The sequence below is a fragment of the Colossoma macropomum genome, unplaced genomic scaffold (genome assembly GCF_904425465.1).
Source record: "Colossoma macropomum unplaced genomic scaffold, Colossoma_macropomum, whole genome shotgun sequence".
NCBI classification, from domain to species: domain Eukaryota; kingdom Metazoa; phylum Chordata; class Actinopteri; order Characiformes; family Serrasalmidae; genus Colossoma; species Colossoma macropomum.
The window spans coordinates 29,187,450-29,206,843 of record NW_023494799.1 but is presented as its reverse complement, the minus strand read 5'-3'; the positions used below and the strand labels follow the sequence as shown (position 1 = coordinate 29,206,843).

At 39.2% G+C, this 19,394-nt stretch overlaps 1 protein-coding gene across 2 annotated transcripts in view; it reads right to left on the bottom strand.

The window, feature by feature from the left end:
• tle5 (TLE family member 5, transcriptional modulator) overlaps nt 1–19,394 on the bottom strand; it is a 51,932-nt gene that overhangs the window by 15,301 nt on the left and 17,237 nt on the right. For both annotated transcript variants that reach the window (XM_036586258.1, XM_036586257.1), the window contains exon 2: nt 2,873–2,961. In XM_036586258.1, coding sequence (XP_036442151.1) covers nt 2,873–2,961 — 89 coding nt within the window. The remainder of the gene's footprint in view (nt 1–2,872; nt 2,962–19,394) is intronic.

Sequence of the window (19,394 nt, the reverse complement as noted above, 5' to 3'; positions counted from 1 at the left end):
TTTCGCCTCCAAATCGTTCCTGCTGTCATCTTTATTTTGATTTATGTATTCCCTGATCTATTTATGCATTGGCAGGGGGGAGCGACAGCTCGGCTGGGCTCAGGAGACCGCCTGCAGTACATTTCCTTTAAAAGGCTGAACGCAGCGCAAGAAGGGCGGGGGGGGGTGGGGTGGGGGGCGCCTTGTCTCTGGAATCTCAATTGAAGTCAATGACGGCAGATCGAAGGTCTGAATAGACACAGGAAATGTGGGGCCCTATTCTTCTAAACGCCTCACATGCGGAAGGGGGTTAAACGCCAGCATGCTCGTTGTCATGGGAATAGGAGGAGGGAGGCTGATGCACAGACATGTTGCCTAAAAAAAAAGAAAGGAAGGGAAAAAAAACATGGCAGAAGAACGGTGGTCTCTTCATGTTCTTACAGAGTTTTATCTCTTCCGTCTTTAACAAATCAAAGCATGACACTAGCAAGAGCTCTACTACCCAATAAATCTGCACAGCACCTTCGACCTCGGATCACAGGTTGAAAAGACAAGAAATTATTCAACAAAATCTTTTTCTCCTCACACTTAACTGTAAACCAGAGCAAAGAATATAATTAACAGTTAGCAGCTGCTACATTCTCGAGGTGCCCAATAAAATGTTATTGTTATTAAGGGTGCACAATCGGAAACAAGCAAACACTAATTACCAATTTTTACACTTATTTTGGCCGATCTGTGCTGCAATTTTACGACGTAAATAATGCAGGCCAAGTAAGGAGGAGGGGCTTTTTGAATGTATGGATATCCAAACATCATAACATTTGTTTATGATATGGGTATTCGAATATGGAATCAAATAAATCATGTTATACTTCTTATGTTTTTTTTTTTGGTTTTTAGATGTGAAGCACATTGTGGACTTGGCTGAAGTGGAGGTTTAGGTCACAGAAATGACCGCATGGGAGAAGAGTGATGCTTTGCATCAGTGTTAAGGTTAGGATTAGGATTAGGGCCACGGTGAGGGTCAGGATTAGGTTCTGGGTTGAGGTTAAGGTTAGGGTTAGGATAATGGCCAGGGTGAGGGTTTGGATTAGGTTTTTGGTTGAGGTTAAGGTTAGGATTTAGGGCCAGGGTGAGAGTTAGATTTTGGGTTGAGGTTAAGGTTAGGATTAGGGCCAAGGTGAGGGTTAGATTTTGGGTTGAGGTTAAGGTTAGGATTAGGGCCAGGGTGAGGGTTTGGATTAGGTTTTTGGTTGAGGTTAAGGTTAGGATTTAGGGCCAGGGTGAGAGTTAGATTTTGGGTTGAGGTTAAGGTTAGGATTAGGGCCAAGGTGAGGGTTAGATTTTGGGTTGAGGTTAAGGTTAGGATTAGGGCCAGGGTGAGGGTTAGATTTTGGGTTGAGGTTAAGGTTAGGATTAGGGCCAGGGTGAGGGTTAGATTTTGGGTTGAGGTTAAGGTTAGGATTAGGGCCAAGGTGAGGGTTAGATTTTGGGTTGAGGTTAAGGTTAGGATTAGGGCCAGGGTGAGGGTTAGATTTTGGGTTGAGGTTAAGGTTAGCATTAGGGCCAGGGTAAGGGTTGGGTTTGGGGCTGAGGTTCAGGTTAAGGTTAGAATTAGGGCCAGGGTTAATGTTAGGTTTTGAGTAAGGTTGGGTAAGGTTAGGTTTTGCGTAATGGAAGTAACATATTAAACAACACATCTACTTAATGTAAGTAATGTATTAACAGAACATCTACAAGATATTTACTTCAGTGTATTTACATGCTTCAATACTGTTATTTCACTTACATGTTGTTGATGTGTTACTGATAATCTATTAAGAATTTATTAATCATCTACAAAGGAGCACTCCAAATAAAGTGTTAGCGTAACACTTACGTCCTTTGTTTTAGATTCCAATTATGTTCTAGATTTTATTTCTGTACTGGGCACTTTCTTCTAATTATGTTTTTGCAACTATCTTTGCAAAAGCCTCTCTGAGGTGCTAGATCTCAGGACGTCATAAGCTGTAATATTTATTATTATTTAATGCTTTTATTTTTCTGTGTTGGTGTAAAGTACTTTAAAGTGATGCTGTGTATGAAAGATGCTGTAAAAATCAACTTTCCTTGTCTTGCCTATGAGTGGGAAATACTGTAAAAATTCAACCAAAAAACCAGGCATCAGCCAATTAGGCTGCGAAGAACTCAGAATCACCCATAAAAACTCACTGCTGCGTATCCAATTCTTATCGTGATTAATTAAATCTCAATATATCATGAGTAACAAATGCATGGATCATAATGACAGATTTAAACCAATTATAGAGATTCTATAGTGAATAACTGGTCACAGATGCAAAACGATTTCCTGATTGTGAAAATATATATGTTTTCACAGGATATACATGTTCTGAAAGGCTCATTTTTCATCAGAATGCCCACAAGGCAGCTGTTTGCTACTGCTGGCTAGAATTTAGCTGGAAAAACAAGTTACTTTCCCATCTAAAGGATAAAAAAAAAACGCTGACAAATGACAAAATCCTGACAGTTGTGGCCATTTCCATGTGGACAAAGAATCTGAGGCTGAGACTACAGTTGCTCTAACTGCATAAAGCACATAGGAAGTAGCAAATTACTAGTAGCCATTATTTTATTAGATTATTTGTTTAATTCTTCATCCTGTTTCTTCTACACTGAATTAAAAAAGCCACCGTTCTGATAGACTTTTCACAGCCTTTTACAAATGCCGGAATATTTTGTTCATTTCAGCTTGTTTCCAAACAAAATATCATAATGCGTAACATGAAAATGTCAAGTATCGCCCTGCCTTACCATAGCATGTGTGTGGGTGTGGTGTATGGGAAAACAAATTGAAAGAGAGAGAGCGAGAGAGAGAGAGAGAGAGTACCTGTGATATTGTGCTTGGAGGAACTGGAACTCGTCCTTAATGCGGTCACACGAGTCTGACGTAGTGAATTTAAGCTGCTGTGATGAAGCCTGTAATCAAAGCATTAACAGTCAGTCAGTCATACTGTGCACTGCCCACTGCGCCACTACACATGCAGGCGGAGCGCAGATTAGCATGGTTAACGGCACGCCACTCAAAACGACAATAACAACTCCAAAACCATTTCAGCAAATTCGGAGCGGCTTCTGGAAATTATTAAATTCCAAAACCCAGATCAGGAGGGAACTCTCCGGAGGAAGACCAGCGCCTGCAGTTCAAAATAACTGAATGCCTTTTCTGAGATACGACACACACAATTTTCCCAAAAAAACAAAAAAAACCCTGTCAGTCAGCCTTCAGTTAAAACCCAGGTGCTCCTAAACTACAGCTGTATTACACGTGAGGAACTTGCAGCAGGTGTTATTTCCCATGTCTCTGCGTATTCCAGCAGGAGAACAGGGAGAGGGTATTACTGGAGCAGTTCTGGCTCCTTCCAAAACTGGAAGGCTGTTCAGGAAGACTAGGTGCCGCTTCTTGCTGTAAGTGGTATAAGCAGTGAGCCCCTAGCTCAAAACATTAGTTGGAGTTGGTCTTTTATGTTTCCATCTTGCTTGTTGTAGTTTGTTGTAATGGAAGAAGTTAGTGGCTGAATTTTAGTCACCAAACATTTCTACCCAAAAATGGTCAAAAGTTTCGGTTCTCGGAGTAAAAGGTTGAATACTTTGGCTGAAAAAACAGAAGATTGAACAGGTCTGGAACAAATTGTCAATTTACCACTTAAATATAATGAAAATGAGAAATAGTGATTTAACCCTTTTGTGGTGTTCGGGTATGTAAGATCCATTTTCAATGTTTTGCATAATTTTTATTTTGGTATTTATTATTATTTCAACCTCAGATTCCTTGGCCTCTGCTTATTTTCTGCGAAGAACATATAAAATAACACATTTTCAGTGACTTCACACTGTTCACCCCCTACACATTTATATTACACATGTGGTGTTGGCCTGAACCCGTGGGGAATAAAAGTGTGGAGGTGCTGTGTCTCTTCACTCTGTTCTCCTCCTACATGGCCTGCTGTTAGTGTGTGTGTTTGTCTGTGTGTCTATGTATTTGTATGTGTGTGTGTGTGTGTGTGAGGGTGGCCAACATGGACCGGCTGCTGACCGGCTACAGCTGCTAAAGGAGAACCCTATGCTGAACACTTGTGATATTTTAAACATCTGGTAATTTTACATAAATTGTTATGGCTGTATTGATTTAACAAGGGTTAAATCACTATTTTTTCCTTCGCTTTCCAGTGCTGGTCAATGAGACATGTTTGATTTGAGTGGCAGCAGATCAACTGCGTGGAACCATTTCACAGTTTCTATGAAGGTCATTAGACAAGAAATTTGTAATCGTCATTCATGTCGAGAATCAAGAAAGGACACGACATCCTAGAGCATTATACCACTTCACAACAAGGCATCCTGCTCGATATGCAAAAAAACAGCAAAACAAGAGAAACAGAAAATCCCTGCTAGCAGGCTGACATTATCTGCAGTCAGTGTCAAAGTGCAAAGTGTAACTAAAAACAATGCTGTTCACTGCAATGGATGGTAAACCATTCTGTTGTCAATGATGCTGGTTTTCATAGGCAGATTACATACAGTAAGCATTTTATGAAGCTTGTGTTAACTCTTCATATTAATAATGAAAGCATTTCTCTTTTAATTTAAGAAGAAAAAGTGTGTCCTAAATTTCGGTTTCAGTTTCAACCAAGAATTTTCAATTTGGTGCATGACTAACAGCTGCGTGTCTTGACACACACTGCGCTTCCTCATCTCTCGCTCAGTCAAAAGTTATTTTAAAAATAAAACATTACCTTTTTCATTCTATCTGAATATCCTTATGTTGGGTAACTAGCTGCAGTATTGGGAGTAATTTCTTTCTTGCATACAAAATGATATGACTGCAGTGAGTCGGACCCCCAAGTAGCCTCCCATATATTCTAATACTCATTCCTCCAATAAAGTAAACAGGTGGCTTTGCGTACAGTTTTCATGGATTTTTATGAATGCAGATGGTTGAGACTTTGAGAGAGAAGACAGCCTTTGAAAATGGTACTCTGCTCTCCCACAAAGCGTTTCGCCATTACTGGGAATGAACCATCAGGCTGGATCAGGCTAAAGGAGCTAATGAGCAGCAGTTCAAGCACATGGGCAATCAAGATCCAGTCAGCTGGCATTTCTCTCATTAACAGCCCGGTGTCCCTGCAGAGCCCCATTACCTACAGTACGACCAAAGGGCAAAATCACCTTATTTTCACATTCTGTCTCCTTCTGCACTCATTTGCTGCATCTGAATTTTGGGTTTTAAAAAGGAGGGAATATATAACAATAACAGGGATGGGCATCATAATCATTTTTGCCATGTGAATACCTGCATTTTTAAACAAATAGTTTTTGAATATCCCAATGACAGAATATTTTAAACTGTTCTGAATAAAAGACACAGGCACAAAAGGTTTAAAATTCACTTATCATTTACAGCCATCATAAGAGATAGTAATTCCAGTAAGAGATAGAGAGAGTAATTCCATATGTAGCTCTGCTTACATGTGGCCATGCTGTTTAACATATTTTATCATTTAAGACACAATACCATGTTTTAAAAGCTACACATCCTAAGTAGGTCTTTTCCATCTCGGTAATTTATCCTGTGCAAATACTATGAACATTTCTTCACAGATGTACAGACATGTAACAAATTAAGGGAAACAAACGAGTCTTAGAAAGATGCTGGGCCACCAAGAGCCACCAGAGCAGACTGCTCCTTAGCACAGATCCTACTGGAGGGATGGAGCACTGTTGTTCCAAAAGTTACTCCCTCAGTTGGTGTTTTGATGTTGGTGGAGAGGCTGTCTAACATGTCAGTCCAGAAAACTCTCACATATATGTTCATTTGGGTCGAGATTTAGTGACCCTAGCATATGATTCACGTGATATCACTTTCATACCTCACAACACTATTCGGTGACCCCTCATGCTCTGCAGATGGGGTCACGGTGATCCCGGATAAAATTCTATTTTTATTCTAAATCCTATTCCCATCAGGATTAGGGCTGCAACTAACAAACATGCTCATAACCGATTTGTTGGTCTGTTACGACTTCGATTAATCAATTAGTTGGGAACCAAAAACCTGCAGACATTTGTGTGGCAGTAATATTTCACTCAATAAATTAGCAACACAATAATTATTTTCTTTCATAAAAACATAAAACGAAATTTACATCGTCTAAAAAAGGGCTTTACTAAAGAGCAGTAACAGATTTCTGCACTGCTCCTGAAAATACAGAAACAACAAAGGAACAACATAAACTAATCTTTGCTGTATTTCTCCTCTAATGATAAAGCAAAAATAAATTAAATAGATTTGATACTGATTTGATACATCGATGTTGTGTTTTTAAAATCGATACAGTATCACAAAATGTAATATTGCGATACTCAAGTGTATCGATGCTTTCTTATACTCCTAATTAGCATGTGCGGTCGATTACATCATGAAATAAAATGTGATATTACAGATCACACACTAAAAGTCCGGTTATCAGCCGTGTCACGTACCGAGACCTAAACCAGCTCATCACAGGGAAAATGGCAATACCCAGCGCGTGCTGGAGTGTTTTTTACATGTATATGATGTGTCTTTATCTACATTTCAAATACCGCAGATAGAGTTTTAAACATCTCAGTGACCTAAAGCTCAAGTGTTCGGAAGCTAAAACCCAGAGAAAAATATTAAACACATCCAATCTTTTAAAATCTAATTTTAGGAAAACTGTCATAGCATAAAAAACATACCACCATATGCATAAAATCTAAGTAAAAGAAAACATCTAATGGCTTAAGATTACAACACTGCTATCTTGCGGTCGGTGCTTTAATCACAAAATGAACCACAGTCTGCCACAAATCCTTATATGCAAACTATTAATTAAAAATCAATACTGTGTTTTTGAGAATTGATACAGTATCACAAAAAAATTGCGATGCTTGAGCTGCATCAATATCTTCTTACACCCCTAATTAGCCTACAAGCAACCCTGATGCCCATGTAGTTTAGATGAGCAGTTTAAACCAGCAGTTTCAAAATGCAGCTCCCTTTGACACATGTTGCTTATTCTCTCTGCTAAACTAAAACAGAATCAGCTGAAAAGCAGACAGTGATGTGCTATTTTTTTGCTTTTGCCTGCAGTTTTATTAAGACATTAGTATCTCATCATGCTGAGTTTCTATCAAGGATGTAGTGTTTATTCTCTTTCATACTCGCACCTGATGATCACGCTGACTGCTGAGCTCAGTTTTACATAAAACTATATTTTTAGACGTTTTTTAAGTAAAACATTTTTTGGTTTGTGCAAGCCCTGGTACTATCCCTCTATGTGTATTTCCCTCTTTCAGTCACATGGTGTAAAAGAAGAAAAAACATCACTTGATTTGTTGCGTACAACTTTTTTATTATCAACATTATCGATAATGTCAATTAGCTTTTGCAGCCCTAAGCAGGACAGAAATTATCACAGGATAAAGGTCATAAGTCGGAATAACTTTGTAGTGATTTGTAGGGACCTCTCCATCTCAGGAGACAAGTGAACTCAAACCATACCAACAACAAGCCACCCCACAAAAGCATAACAAAGCCACCTCACAGTAGGCGTCAAGCATTCAGGCCTGTGCTGCTCTCTTGGTGTACAGTGCACATGCACTCACCCACTTGTGGTGAATATGATGAAAGATGACTTATCTGACCAGATCACTGTTTTCCACATCTCTACAGATCAGAGTGTTTGGTTTTTATACCACTAAACTCTGAAATGTGCATTTATTTGGGATTATGCACTGCAACTCTACTATAACGTCCCTCTCTCTGTAGTTTTGGATGGGCTGTTCTTGCCTCCGTCAATCTCAGCACCTGTGGAACACTTGCTTTTCTGTTTTTCCTTAAGCATCACAATAATGCACGAGCATCACTGTCATTGAATGTGCACTTTAGAGCACTATTTCCAGCCCTGTTTACTGAGGTCTTTCCCACAGATCTAAATGCAGAAGTCACTTTAGTCATCATCTTCCTATTGAAACACTAGCCAGCTGAGTGACTGAAGCTCCTGCCATCCATTCTACAATAATGAACCCTCTTTCAGAGTCACTTAGATCTGTTCCTCTTGCCATCTTGATCCAGAATCAAGGTCAGCTGGGCTTGTTCAGCATTTTTATACATGCCACAGAAAATACAGTACAACTGTCTGGAAGCACCTGCACGTGTTATGATTTTGATTTTTGTTTTTCCATTCATTTGTCAGCCGTCTAGAAAAGCTTGTCCTGTCCAAGTAGTACTTACAATAATTCTGATGATGATTATATCCGAATAACCACGTCTGTCCCTACATTCTATTCAAGAATGTGAACTCCTAGCCCTCCTTTTCCCACAGAGTAGAGGCCAGTGAGTGTGGACTGCTCGGTATGTTTTAGCCTCGGCCTGGGAGAGCTCATTTCCTGAGAGAAACGCTGGAGTATGGAAATGACTCCAATTCTCAAACTTTCAGAGTCAATAGCCTCAGGTGGAGTATCGTGTGGTGGAGAGCTCCAGGACGCTGCACCCACACAATAGTGGCTTTCAGCAGCCGCTCGCTAAGTCTTCAGGCTTCGCTAAATGGAACTCGGGTGCACCTTAGTTCAAGGCTGGGCGCTACGTAGGAAACGTGCCAGAAAAGAGGCAGCAGAAGAGTACAGTATTAGGGCATCAGGTGGACTAAAGTGAAAGGAAAACACAGAAATGTCAGATATCCCAGTCACGAGTTAGCAGGTTTAAAAAGAAAACCAGCACTGGCTTTTCACAAAGACGGAAAAACAGGACGATCTCACCAAAGTCAACTCAACTTTTTTCTCTCTTTCCAACGCACACAAAAATGCACGCACACACACAGAGCAGCTCCAAAATATAGGACAATCCCCTAATTTGATTCTTGCTATTCTGCGCTGCTCCTTTGAGATGCAATTAAAGCATTAAAAGGCTTTATGTGCTGGTGGGCAAATTGAGAGTCTTCAGCAGCTAAATGGGATTCATCATTCCAGTAATTTCCCGCCAGCCCCCGACCCTCATCACTTAACAGACTATCAAACCATTGCAGAAAATTCCCTCTAAACCATAAAGTCTATTTAAAAATGGAGGAGGGGGGGGGGTTACAAACAAAAGCCTGCGTTCCAAGCAGTGCCATCCATAAAGACAGAGGAGATTAATCTGGAGGAAGATTGTGATTCTTTATTCTCTATCTCTGAGGAGGCAGCAGGATTCGACAGTTGAAACCCTTTAATCTCAGTGTTTACCTCTGCTCCTGTCCCCCACGCCAAATACGGTCACATTTGGGTTCTGGCAGCTTTCTGGTTGTTTAAGTGAGAAGAGCAGTGCTGCTGGGATTAAAAATGCTTCACCAGCTGATTACCACCGGCAACTCTCAGGGGTCACTGTAAGAATTCATTTAAATCTGAAGTGACCAATCACCACAAACAGATTAGGCCTACAGCAATAAAATCACAAATGTACTTTTTGATTACAGTAAATTGCCTATTATTCATTTTATTTAAAAAATAAATAAAATGGCAAAAATAAAATGGCAAAAATAAAATTCACACAACTTTCAGCCAAAACATGTTTAGGCCCAATCTCATTTCACCCCTTGCCACTATCACTTAGGCCTTAGCCCTCTGTTTTGCACATTCATGCCTAGGCTGTAGGGTGTCCCGATTTTTGTTGAGGTAGAGGGGTAGGGTGAAGTGTTGGGGCTACATGGCCCTACTAACAGAGGTTTTTCAGAGTCACACTCCAAACACAGTGATATGTGAAAAAAAGAAAAACTGGCAAGATGGCTGCACGAGCGACCAAAGAAAATCACAAATGTAAGTATTTTCTCCGTTTTCTTCACAATGAGCATAAAACAAATCGCTATTAGTATACTGATGTCTTGGTAGCTAACTGGCTAAATTTCTCATTCCACCTTAAACGGTGCAGCAGTTACATTCTGGCACCTCAGGCGTCAGAACCGCTGCTCCATTTAAGGTGAAACGGGAAAATTCAAACAAGAAGCTGGTGAACAGCTGACTTCATCTTGATTTCAAAAAAGAATTAGGGGTGGGCAATAATAAATAACTGTCTCATCCTCCCCCCTTTGAAAGCATAGGATGCCCTAAATTTAACTAAAGCCCAGCAGTGAGGTTGCTGAACTTTACCCTCCTCTGCTATCACTGCAGACGGGCCGGGTCACCTACAGAGCGCTAGTAGCCTGTTAATAAAGTAATGCTCCTCTTTATTTGAGGGTCCCATTTCGTTAAGAGATTTCAACTGCCACCCCTTGTAACTCAGTTCCAAGAGACAAAGTGACACTCGAAAACAAGGGGCAGGGGTAAAAATAAGACATGGGATCGGGCTTTAGTGTCTCAAGTTTAAAGCAACAGAAGACTGCACTGTCTAATCTGCGGGCCTAAAATCACCACACGTCTGCCTCAAACCACATTAATTGGTTAAGAAATCTCAAAGCACAGACAAATTTCAGGATGGCTGTGACTCCTGTTATTAGCTGTGCGACATACTTCTGTTCATTTTTAACAACAGAGCTGTTCAGACGATGCCTTTTTAAAAGTGAGGCCCTGCAGCTTTTGCTTAAAACAAAGCAGGATGTGGTTCTTAGGGAGCGGGTTTATGCGTTTGATTGACAAGTAGGTAAACAAGAGACAGTAAGTTGGGAGAAACTGACATACAGTACTGTGCAAAAGTTACCTAAGCACATTATTTAAAACACTTATCTTGGCTGTGTGTCTTTGCTTGTAAAACCACCACCTATCATTAGAATTAATACATATGAATATAAAGTAAAATGTAACAAGATTTGTTTTTTCAAAAGCAATACTTTGGAAAACACACTTTGATTCCATATTTCTCCTCATACACCCCCATCCATCCCATATATTTGTTAAACTCCATCACCAGCATTCCTGATTGAACACAATGAAGTTTAGGTAAGCCAAACCAGGTAGTGAACGATAATTACAAATAATTCTGTGCCACTTTTCGAGGAGAGGTTTGGAAATTGTTAAACGAACACACTAGCCACATTTACATGCAGCCTGATAAGCCGTTATTAATCTAATAACTCAACCACGATAGAATACGTCCATGTAAACACCTCAATCGGAATAGACTAGTCTGATTGCGGCCATTCGGAATGCAATTTCTGTCTGACTGAAGGAGGTGGGTAATCCTGTAAATAATTAGTTAAATAGAAGAATAATAGCCGTGTAAACACCTGTATCTGATTACATTCCCAATTGGAAAGTTTAAGTGCGCTCTGCGCATGCGCGTCGCGTCATAGTGAAAGTTTATAACGTTCAACATGACGGGAGCAGAAACTGGTCTGCAGAGAAGACGAAGTTTATGTTTTGAGCTTTAAAAGATGCCGCTCTTTGTATTATTTTATAAAAATAATTTTTACAGAGCAGATCACTGAAGAGACGCCATCTGTTTATAGTTTATAGCCCAGATTTGTGGAAAAATGGGTCGACTTTCAGTAAACAAAAAAAACTGTGAGTTCAGCTTCTTTTATTATAATGGTTTAAAATTACAATACCCATCTATTTGACTGGAAAGAAGACAGTTACAGCTCTCATACGACACCCACCTTTTGAATGTAACTTATGTAATATGAAAGTTATGAAGAATATGACGAAGTGCGTTTTGGAACCACTGGTGGTCTCAAGGAGTTGAAAAGGTTAAAGTAATTAAAAACACAAGTACTGCTCACTGCTGCTCATCTCACTCTGACTGGACTGAATGTTAATGCTGGTTGTCATGGTAATGTCCACATTAAGTGGTTCTCTACTCATGCGCATAATTTTGGATCGGATATAGTCCGCATGAAAACGGAGATTTTCCATCAGATTGTTGAGTAGAGTGAGTATATAAACACCTCAAACTTTTGCACGTAAGCACAGCCACTGACACATGTAAAATCCATAATTGTATAAATATTACTTGTATTTTTTGTAATAGAGTGTTTTCTGATCTGATACATGCTTACTGCCTAATTAAACTGCTGTTAAATCTAATCTAATTCAAATGTCACAATACTTCTTTCTAAGCAATTTTTGACCACTTCTACTGGTCACCTGAAATTTTAACACATTAAAATGAGTAATTGCTGTTTTCAAATTACACAAAAAAAATGAAAGACAACAATCTTGCATCATTTCAAAACACTGACTACCCACTGTAATGTGTTAAAATTTCATGATGAATTTACTACAGAGAAGGCATCTTCAGTATTGACTGTCAGCTGCAGACGACTTGATGGTGCTCTTTCGTGAACGCTCAGCACAATTTTTCAATTTAAACAGTTTCAAAACACAAAGTGCTTTCAGCAGGCTACAAAAATGCAGTTGTGGGCAGATGCTTAGATTTGACTGATATTATAAACCAATTTTTGATGTCATCAGCATGAATATCAGCAATCAGCAGATACGTACATGAAAAAACAGCAGACACTGGCATCAGTCCACAGTTCCTATATTGGTGTTATTGGCTGATCAACTATATTTGGGGTAAGGGGAAAATAAATTACACTTGATTTCGTCAAACTAAGCTTTTTAGATGTTTCTAAGTGTCTGTTGCAACGTGGCAGTGTAATAACAGATTTTAGCTCATATTGCTCATATTTACTACACTACAAGATAACTAAGATCTTTTCCACAGTCTTTTCAGAATAAAGACATCTAAGATGAATTTTAATCCCTGCACAAGAAAAACGGAAAACAGCACATCTACGGAAATGTTAACGTACAATATTATACAGGTATGACAGACAGGAAGAATAAGGCAGGTCGTGCTGTAATCAAAGCTCAGAATAGTAACGGGGGGCTTTCAGGACCGCTGCACTGGAGGCTTCTGTAATCCAGTGGCGGGAAGGGGAGCTAATCCTGTTGGGCGGGAATTTGATTTGGATGATTATCTCCATGGTCCTAGTTCTGGTGCGCACACACATACACACACACAAAATGACAGCATTATCCCACTTCCCCTCGCTCAGCCAATCTGACCTCTTTGAGACATTTTAAAGGGATTATTCTACTTTTAACACTTTGACTGGAAAACACTTCCCAAAAATGGTGCCCACAAGTTTAGTCCAAAACAGAACAGCCACATAACACTCAAAAACTAGAGAGGGAGGGAGGGGGGGAGAGGGAGGGAGGGGGGGAGGGAGGGAGAGAGAGAGAGAGAGAGAATAACTAGAGATACTATGACTATGGCAGAGAATGGGTACTCAAGTACTCGGTATAAGGAAGCAGTATTTAAATACTGAACTCACTACACAGGAAAATCTTTAATCACTGGAAAACAGAAAAATTAATAATACAGAAAATATAATATACAGACCAATAATTTAGTGAAACCTCAAATGTTATGTTTTAACATATGGGGGTTAAAGCTGCATTTGTCAGTATGCATATTGTGTTTTGTTAAGGACGTGATTGAGAAGTCTGAGTTAGCACAACTTTATTGCTAACTAATTACTGTATCTGATGTTAACTAGATCCAAATACTATGACAATATATTTCTCTGATAAACTAACACAGTGGCACACTGATCAGAAAATACCTTGTGTTTAAGATGATGAGTCCTCATCAGCATCCAACACAGTGCACTCTTTAAAAGGATGGTTCCTCAAGGGTTCTTTAGTAAAGAATACAGTTCTATAGAGAACCACGAACACTCAAATAACCCTTTGCATGATTAAATGGTTCTTTGCATTGTGAAATGGGTCTTCAGATTGATGGAGAATGTACTGTAGACGGTTCTATATAGAACCTTTTTGAAAAGAATTCCACTATTGTTACCAGCCAAAGAACCCTTTTTACTAAGAGTACTTTAACTGCTATCAGCTCATCTGAAGAGGCAGCCTCTGTTACTCATTTGAAAAAGTCTACAGAATTCCCTTGAACATTTTTCAATAATAAAACATGTTCAAATGTGTTCCTCTTCACGCTGCTAAATTTTGTGCAACACCAGTGTGACCTAAAAAGGTACACCTACTTCTGCCTTACTTTAAAAAGTTTTAAAGTTGGTTATTTATGACTGAAGTTCTTCATTTAAGACAAACATGTGGAAGCAATTTTTCATCATCAAACTATTCAATTATTCTAAGGAATAAACCCAAGGAATAAACACACAGCTAACAACATAACATCACACAGTGCGAATCTGTGTTATTTCAGGATAGATCTGTTACAGGATTGGATGGAATTTATTCTTTTTCCTCTCTGATATCTGATCCAGCACGGTACCAGATTGGTGCCATCTCTAACAAAAACAGCATGAAACAATAAGGAGAGAGAGAGAGAGAGAGAGAGAGAGAGAGAGAGAGAGAGAGAGAGAGAGAGAGAGAGAGAGAGATCCACTGAGAGACTAAGAAAGGTAAAGAGAGAAATGGCAGAAAAGAGAGGGAGAGAAACAAACAGGATCAATCATATTTTTATTGCTATTATGAGCTTCTAAAATAAACATATTTTTAAGGGCTGCAATGACCGAAAGGATCAAATTACCTCACATGCTCGGGGCTGAAGTGACGTAATTAGATTGGCGGGAATGTAGTGTTTGAAGCCAAGGCGCCCTCCCGCATGGAGAACAACTTAACCAATTAGCTCAACAGCTAAATACAAAACACCCTCCCTGCACAGCTCAATGAACACACATTTCTCTGACAAACTGAAGCACATCTATCCAGAACTGAAAAAATGCTTAACGCGTGACTATTACTCTCACTCTCAGTGTCACGCGTAAAACGCATAGACTGGTAAAATTTATGAAGCAGTAATAGGAACTGTAAAAACAAACCTAATTCTTCATAAAGAACTTTGTTAAGCAATTACATATATTCGTGTTTGCAGGTCCATATCAAAAATAAAAATCTATTTACTCGCATTTGTAGTGTAACTGCAAACCCGAAGAGAGGACGTTGTTTAGGGAATCCTGACTGTTTTTAGACTGAACTGAAGTGCCTCATGGAACTCACTCACATTTTACAGGCTACAAATTCACCACAAGCGGGCGCCATTAACAGTCAAACAGCTTTTGATACTTCATAAGAGCAGTGCTTCGCTTTAGTGACACTGCATGACCTCATTCAGCCAAACAGTGCACAAAAATGTGCTTGGAGATCTGATGCAAGGAGCTATCAGTATATCATTATTTTTTATTTTGCACAGTATTGAGTGGTGCTTTGTTTTTGTTTTGCTACTTACTTAAAGGAAAGGTTAGATTTCTGTTTACAGAGGGGGAAAAAGCCTGTACTTGTGGCATATCCAGCCAAATTATTATTAACTATGTTAATAATAATTTATTGCTATATCACCATTGTGATACCAGACAGATTTATTTAACACTGAATGTTTAGTCTATAGTGTGCAGCCCTAGAAAGGAAAATATAGGAAAGGAATAGAGACAGTTGTTAAGAAAGACCACAGACCTTATTCATCACAGTTGCGTACTGTCAAATCTGATTGTGAAATTAGTGCATGCAAACTTCACAACAGTTTTGTTATCTATCAATAGGGATGGGTATTGTTAGGATTTTATCGATACCAATATTGATACTGATACTGCTTATCAATACCAATACATATCCATACTTTTATCGATACCACTCTCCGTAATTTGGTGCCAAAAATAAAGACATGACCTGAAAAGATCTGAAAAGGCTGTGGTCCTCTCCCTACAGCAAATAATATTAATAATAATAATAATAATAATAATAATAATAATAAAAGAATAACAACACCATAAGCAATACAAAATTAGTTACCCCTGGTTGTCAGGACAGCTCACACTAGTTCGCGATTTATGCTATGCTAGCTATTGACTACCAAATTTTAATTCAGTACAGACTTGGCTTAATATTACTACTTCCCCCTTATAAGCTGATTTAGGCTATAAAAAAGACCCTGATTATTCTTATCATTACCATTGTACAACTACACTTTCCATTTAAGGAGTTTTGCTTTATACTATAGGCAGAGTAAATAACTACCTCCCTAAAAATACAAATCACAGTATCAATAATAATGTTATTGCTCAAGCAGCCAGTATTTTACGAACTACACAATCACATCACTCTACCTTCTGAAAAAAGCTACAACAGTTTGTTAACTTCAGTTTCACATTCTTTTTAATCACTGTAATTTTAAAAATTACACAACAATTTAACCTCTGGTCAGTGAGTGTCCAGTCCTGCTCGACCCCAAACTCTGCCTATGAGGCAGAGGACAACCTACTGAATAATTTTGTTTTATTGGCTCACTATTAAAACATCTGCATAAATTAGGGTGTGTCCATTGCAAATGATATGTAAATAAGGTACTCATGTGCAGGCGATAGTTTCCACACACTGGAGCTGATTCATCAACTGCACTCAAATCTCAGCTTGTTTTGTTGTCGTATGACAGTTTCCCGAATCAGACGTGAAGCTGATCGTACATCATTCTGGGCGAATCTGCACTCCTTTCTTTGCAAACTTGATGAATAAGGGCTGTTGAGAGATTAAAAAGGGTAGTAAGAGGCAATGAGCACAACATGGAGAGAAAATGTTAAAAGAGGGAATGAGGCGGAAAGACAGAAAGATAGTGAAAAAGAATGTAAAAGAGTGAAAAAGAAAGAAGATGAAGAAGACTGATAGAGACATTAAGATAGCGGCAGAGATCAAAAGCATGAACGAGAAAGAATAAGAGAAAGAGACAGGACGGGAAAGAAAGATGAAAAGGACTGAAAAGGTAGGGAGGCCAGAGAGAAGGAGAGAAAGGGAATGAAAGATAAAGACAGGCAGAGATAGTGAGAAAGCGTGAGAGGGAGATTAGGAGAGAGCGAGTGAGGGACTGAAAGTAGTTATCAGGTTTTCAGGGCAGCGCTGAGTCCAGCAGTGGGCGGGTCAGCTTGATTTGTGCGATTACTGGCCGAGAGCCTTGTGATTGTGATTGATGCCGTGACTGTAAAAAGGCCCGCTGGGGTCACGACCTCTAGAGCGCAGCCGATTACTCCCAGCCCACAAAACAAATAACCTGACGACGAGCGCTCAAAGCTGAGGCAACGCGTTCAAACAAACACGTCTCGGAAAAGCCACTGGCAGGCAGGATGCAGATAAACTCAAAAGAAAGAGCAGATATTCACAGCTAAACGCTGCATTAGCATCCCACGCAGCAGCCTCCTCCTCAGGGATTTCCCCATGCTTAGCAGCAGGCTGTCGATGAGCTCTGGGTGGTGCTCTCGTAAGCCTTCGCGCTTCTTTTGGTAAGCAGGGATTACGAGCCATCGTGATCATTCAGAACGTGGGGCGCGAGAACAAGGCTGGAAAACAGGCTGAACATAATGGAACTGATGATCTACCAATGATGATTCCATCATTAATTCAGTCATAGAACCGGTGATCTAAAAATGATCATCCATTAGTTTAGGTCCAGAACGGATAATCTACCAATGATGACCCACGAATGACGGTCCATTAATTTAGTCAAAAAATGAATGATCTACCAATGATACATTAGTCATAAAACTGATGATCTATCAATGACTTTGAATTAATTAATTCACAGAACTGATTATCTACCAACATGATCCATCCATTAATTTAATCATTGAGCTGAAGTCACAGAACTGATCTACCAGTGATCTATTAATTTAGTCACAGAACCAATGATCTACCAATAATAACCTAACTAATAGCTGTTGATCTACCCAATGATACCAATTTACTCAGACTTAACAATCTACCAAGGGTGATTTAATAATTTAGTCATAGAACCACTGATCTACCAACAATCTATTCATGAATTTAGTCATAAACTGATCAAAAATCAGTGATGCTAAGATTATTCAGACCGGTAATCTACCAATGATGATCCATTTAATTTAATCACAAAACTCAAGATCTACCAAAATGATCTATCAATATCGTCATAGAGCCAACAATTTAGTCACAGACCTGATGATCTACCAGTGATCCATTAATTTAGTCACAGAACCAATGATCAACCAATAATAGCCCATCTATGAACTAATGATCTACCAAATAATGCCAATTTACTCAGACTTGACAATCTACCATTAATTTAGCATCTACCATTAATTTAGTCACAGAACCACTTATCTACCAAAAATCTATGCATTAATTTAGTCATAAACCGATGATCAATGATGCTAATTTACTCATAAACTGATAACCTAACAATGATCCATTCAATTTAATTACAGAACTCAGTATCTACCAAGACGATCCATCAATTAAGTCACAGAGCCAACATTAATCCATTCATGAATGTAACCATAGAACTGATGATCTACCAATAACACTTATTTACTCATAGTCTTGATGATTTCCAGATGACGATCCATTAATTTAGTCATAGAACCGGCGATGTATCAATGATGATCCATTAACTTGGTCAAAAAACTGATGCTCTACCAACGATAATTCATTCCATCAATGACAACCCATTAATTTAGCTCTAGAACTTGTTATCTACTAATGATGACCCATTAATTTATTCATCCATGTGTATCTGGCCTCTCATCTGTGTACGGTGGCTCTCAAAGGGCTGCCAGCAGGATCCTGTGTTTCACAACACTGCTGCACTCTGTAGTGCACCCGTCTGTGTACACCATCATTAGTGCACATCAAACACACACACACACACAAACACATAACAACATGTGTAGAACACGCTGCTGAAAAAGTTCACACCGCAAGTATCTGATAATCATAACGAAAGAAGACATGGCCTAATTAACCCAGAACGTGTCCTTCACATTAAGAGCACCTACATCACTGTGGAACACACCACACAACACAGTAGTTTTTAACTTGCTTATCAAGCTACACATATTTTTAAAACTTTTTTCATGATTCAATCATTTTTACACACCTGCTTCATCAGAGTAGTCTTTATAAGCCACTTTAACTGACTCTTGGTTGTGAAGTCTGCTTGCCGTTTTGCTGTGAGCATTCGTGAAGGCTGGTTAGCCAAAGCACTGATCTCTTTGGTACCTGGGTTAGTGTTACGGAGAAAAAGAACATTCATTCCTGCAGGGCTGCAAAAGCAATAAAATAAAATGCTGACATTTTCTGCTCCTCCGTAGTATATTCAATGCTCGCACAATGTAAAGGGCATTTTAAATGGTGTGAAGAAAAAAATGTTTATATCTGGCAAGTTTAAAATCGAGTGATATAACACAGCACACATAATGACCAGTCACTAGCATGTCTTTTTAGCTGTGGGAACTACTGGAATTCATTAAAGGATATAACATTCATCTGTGTGCAATCTGCTCCTGACCCTGAGCCTTGTGCTCCGCTGCAGTGGCCAGAGAAAACTCAGCACGGCAGTGGTCAGCACTGCACCA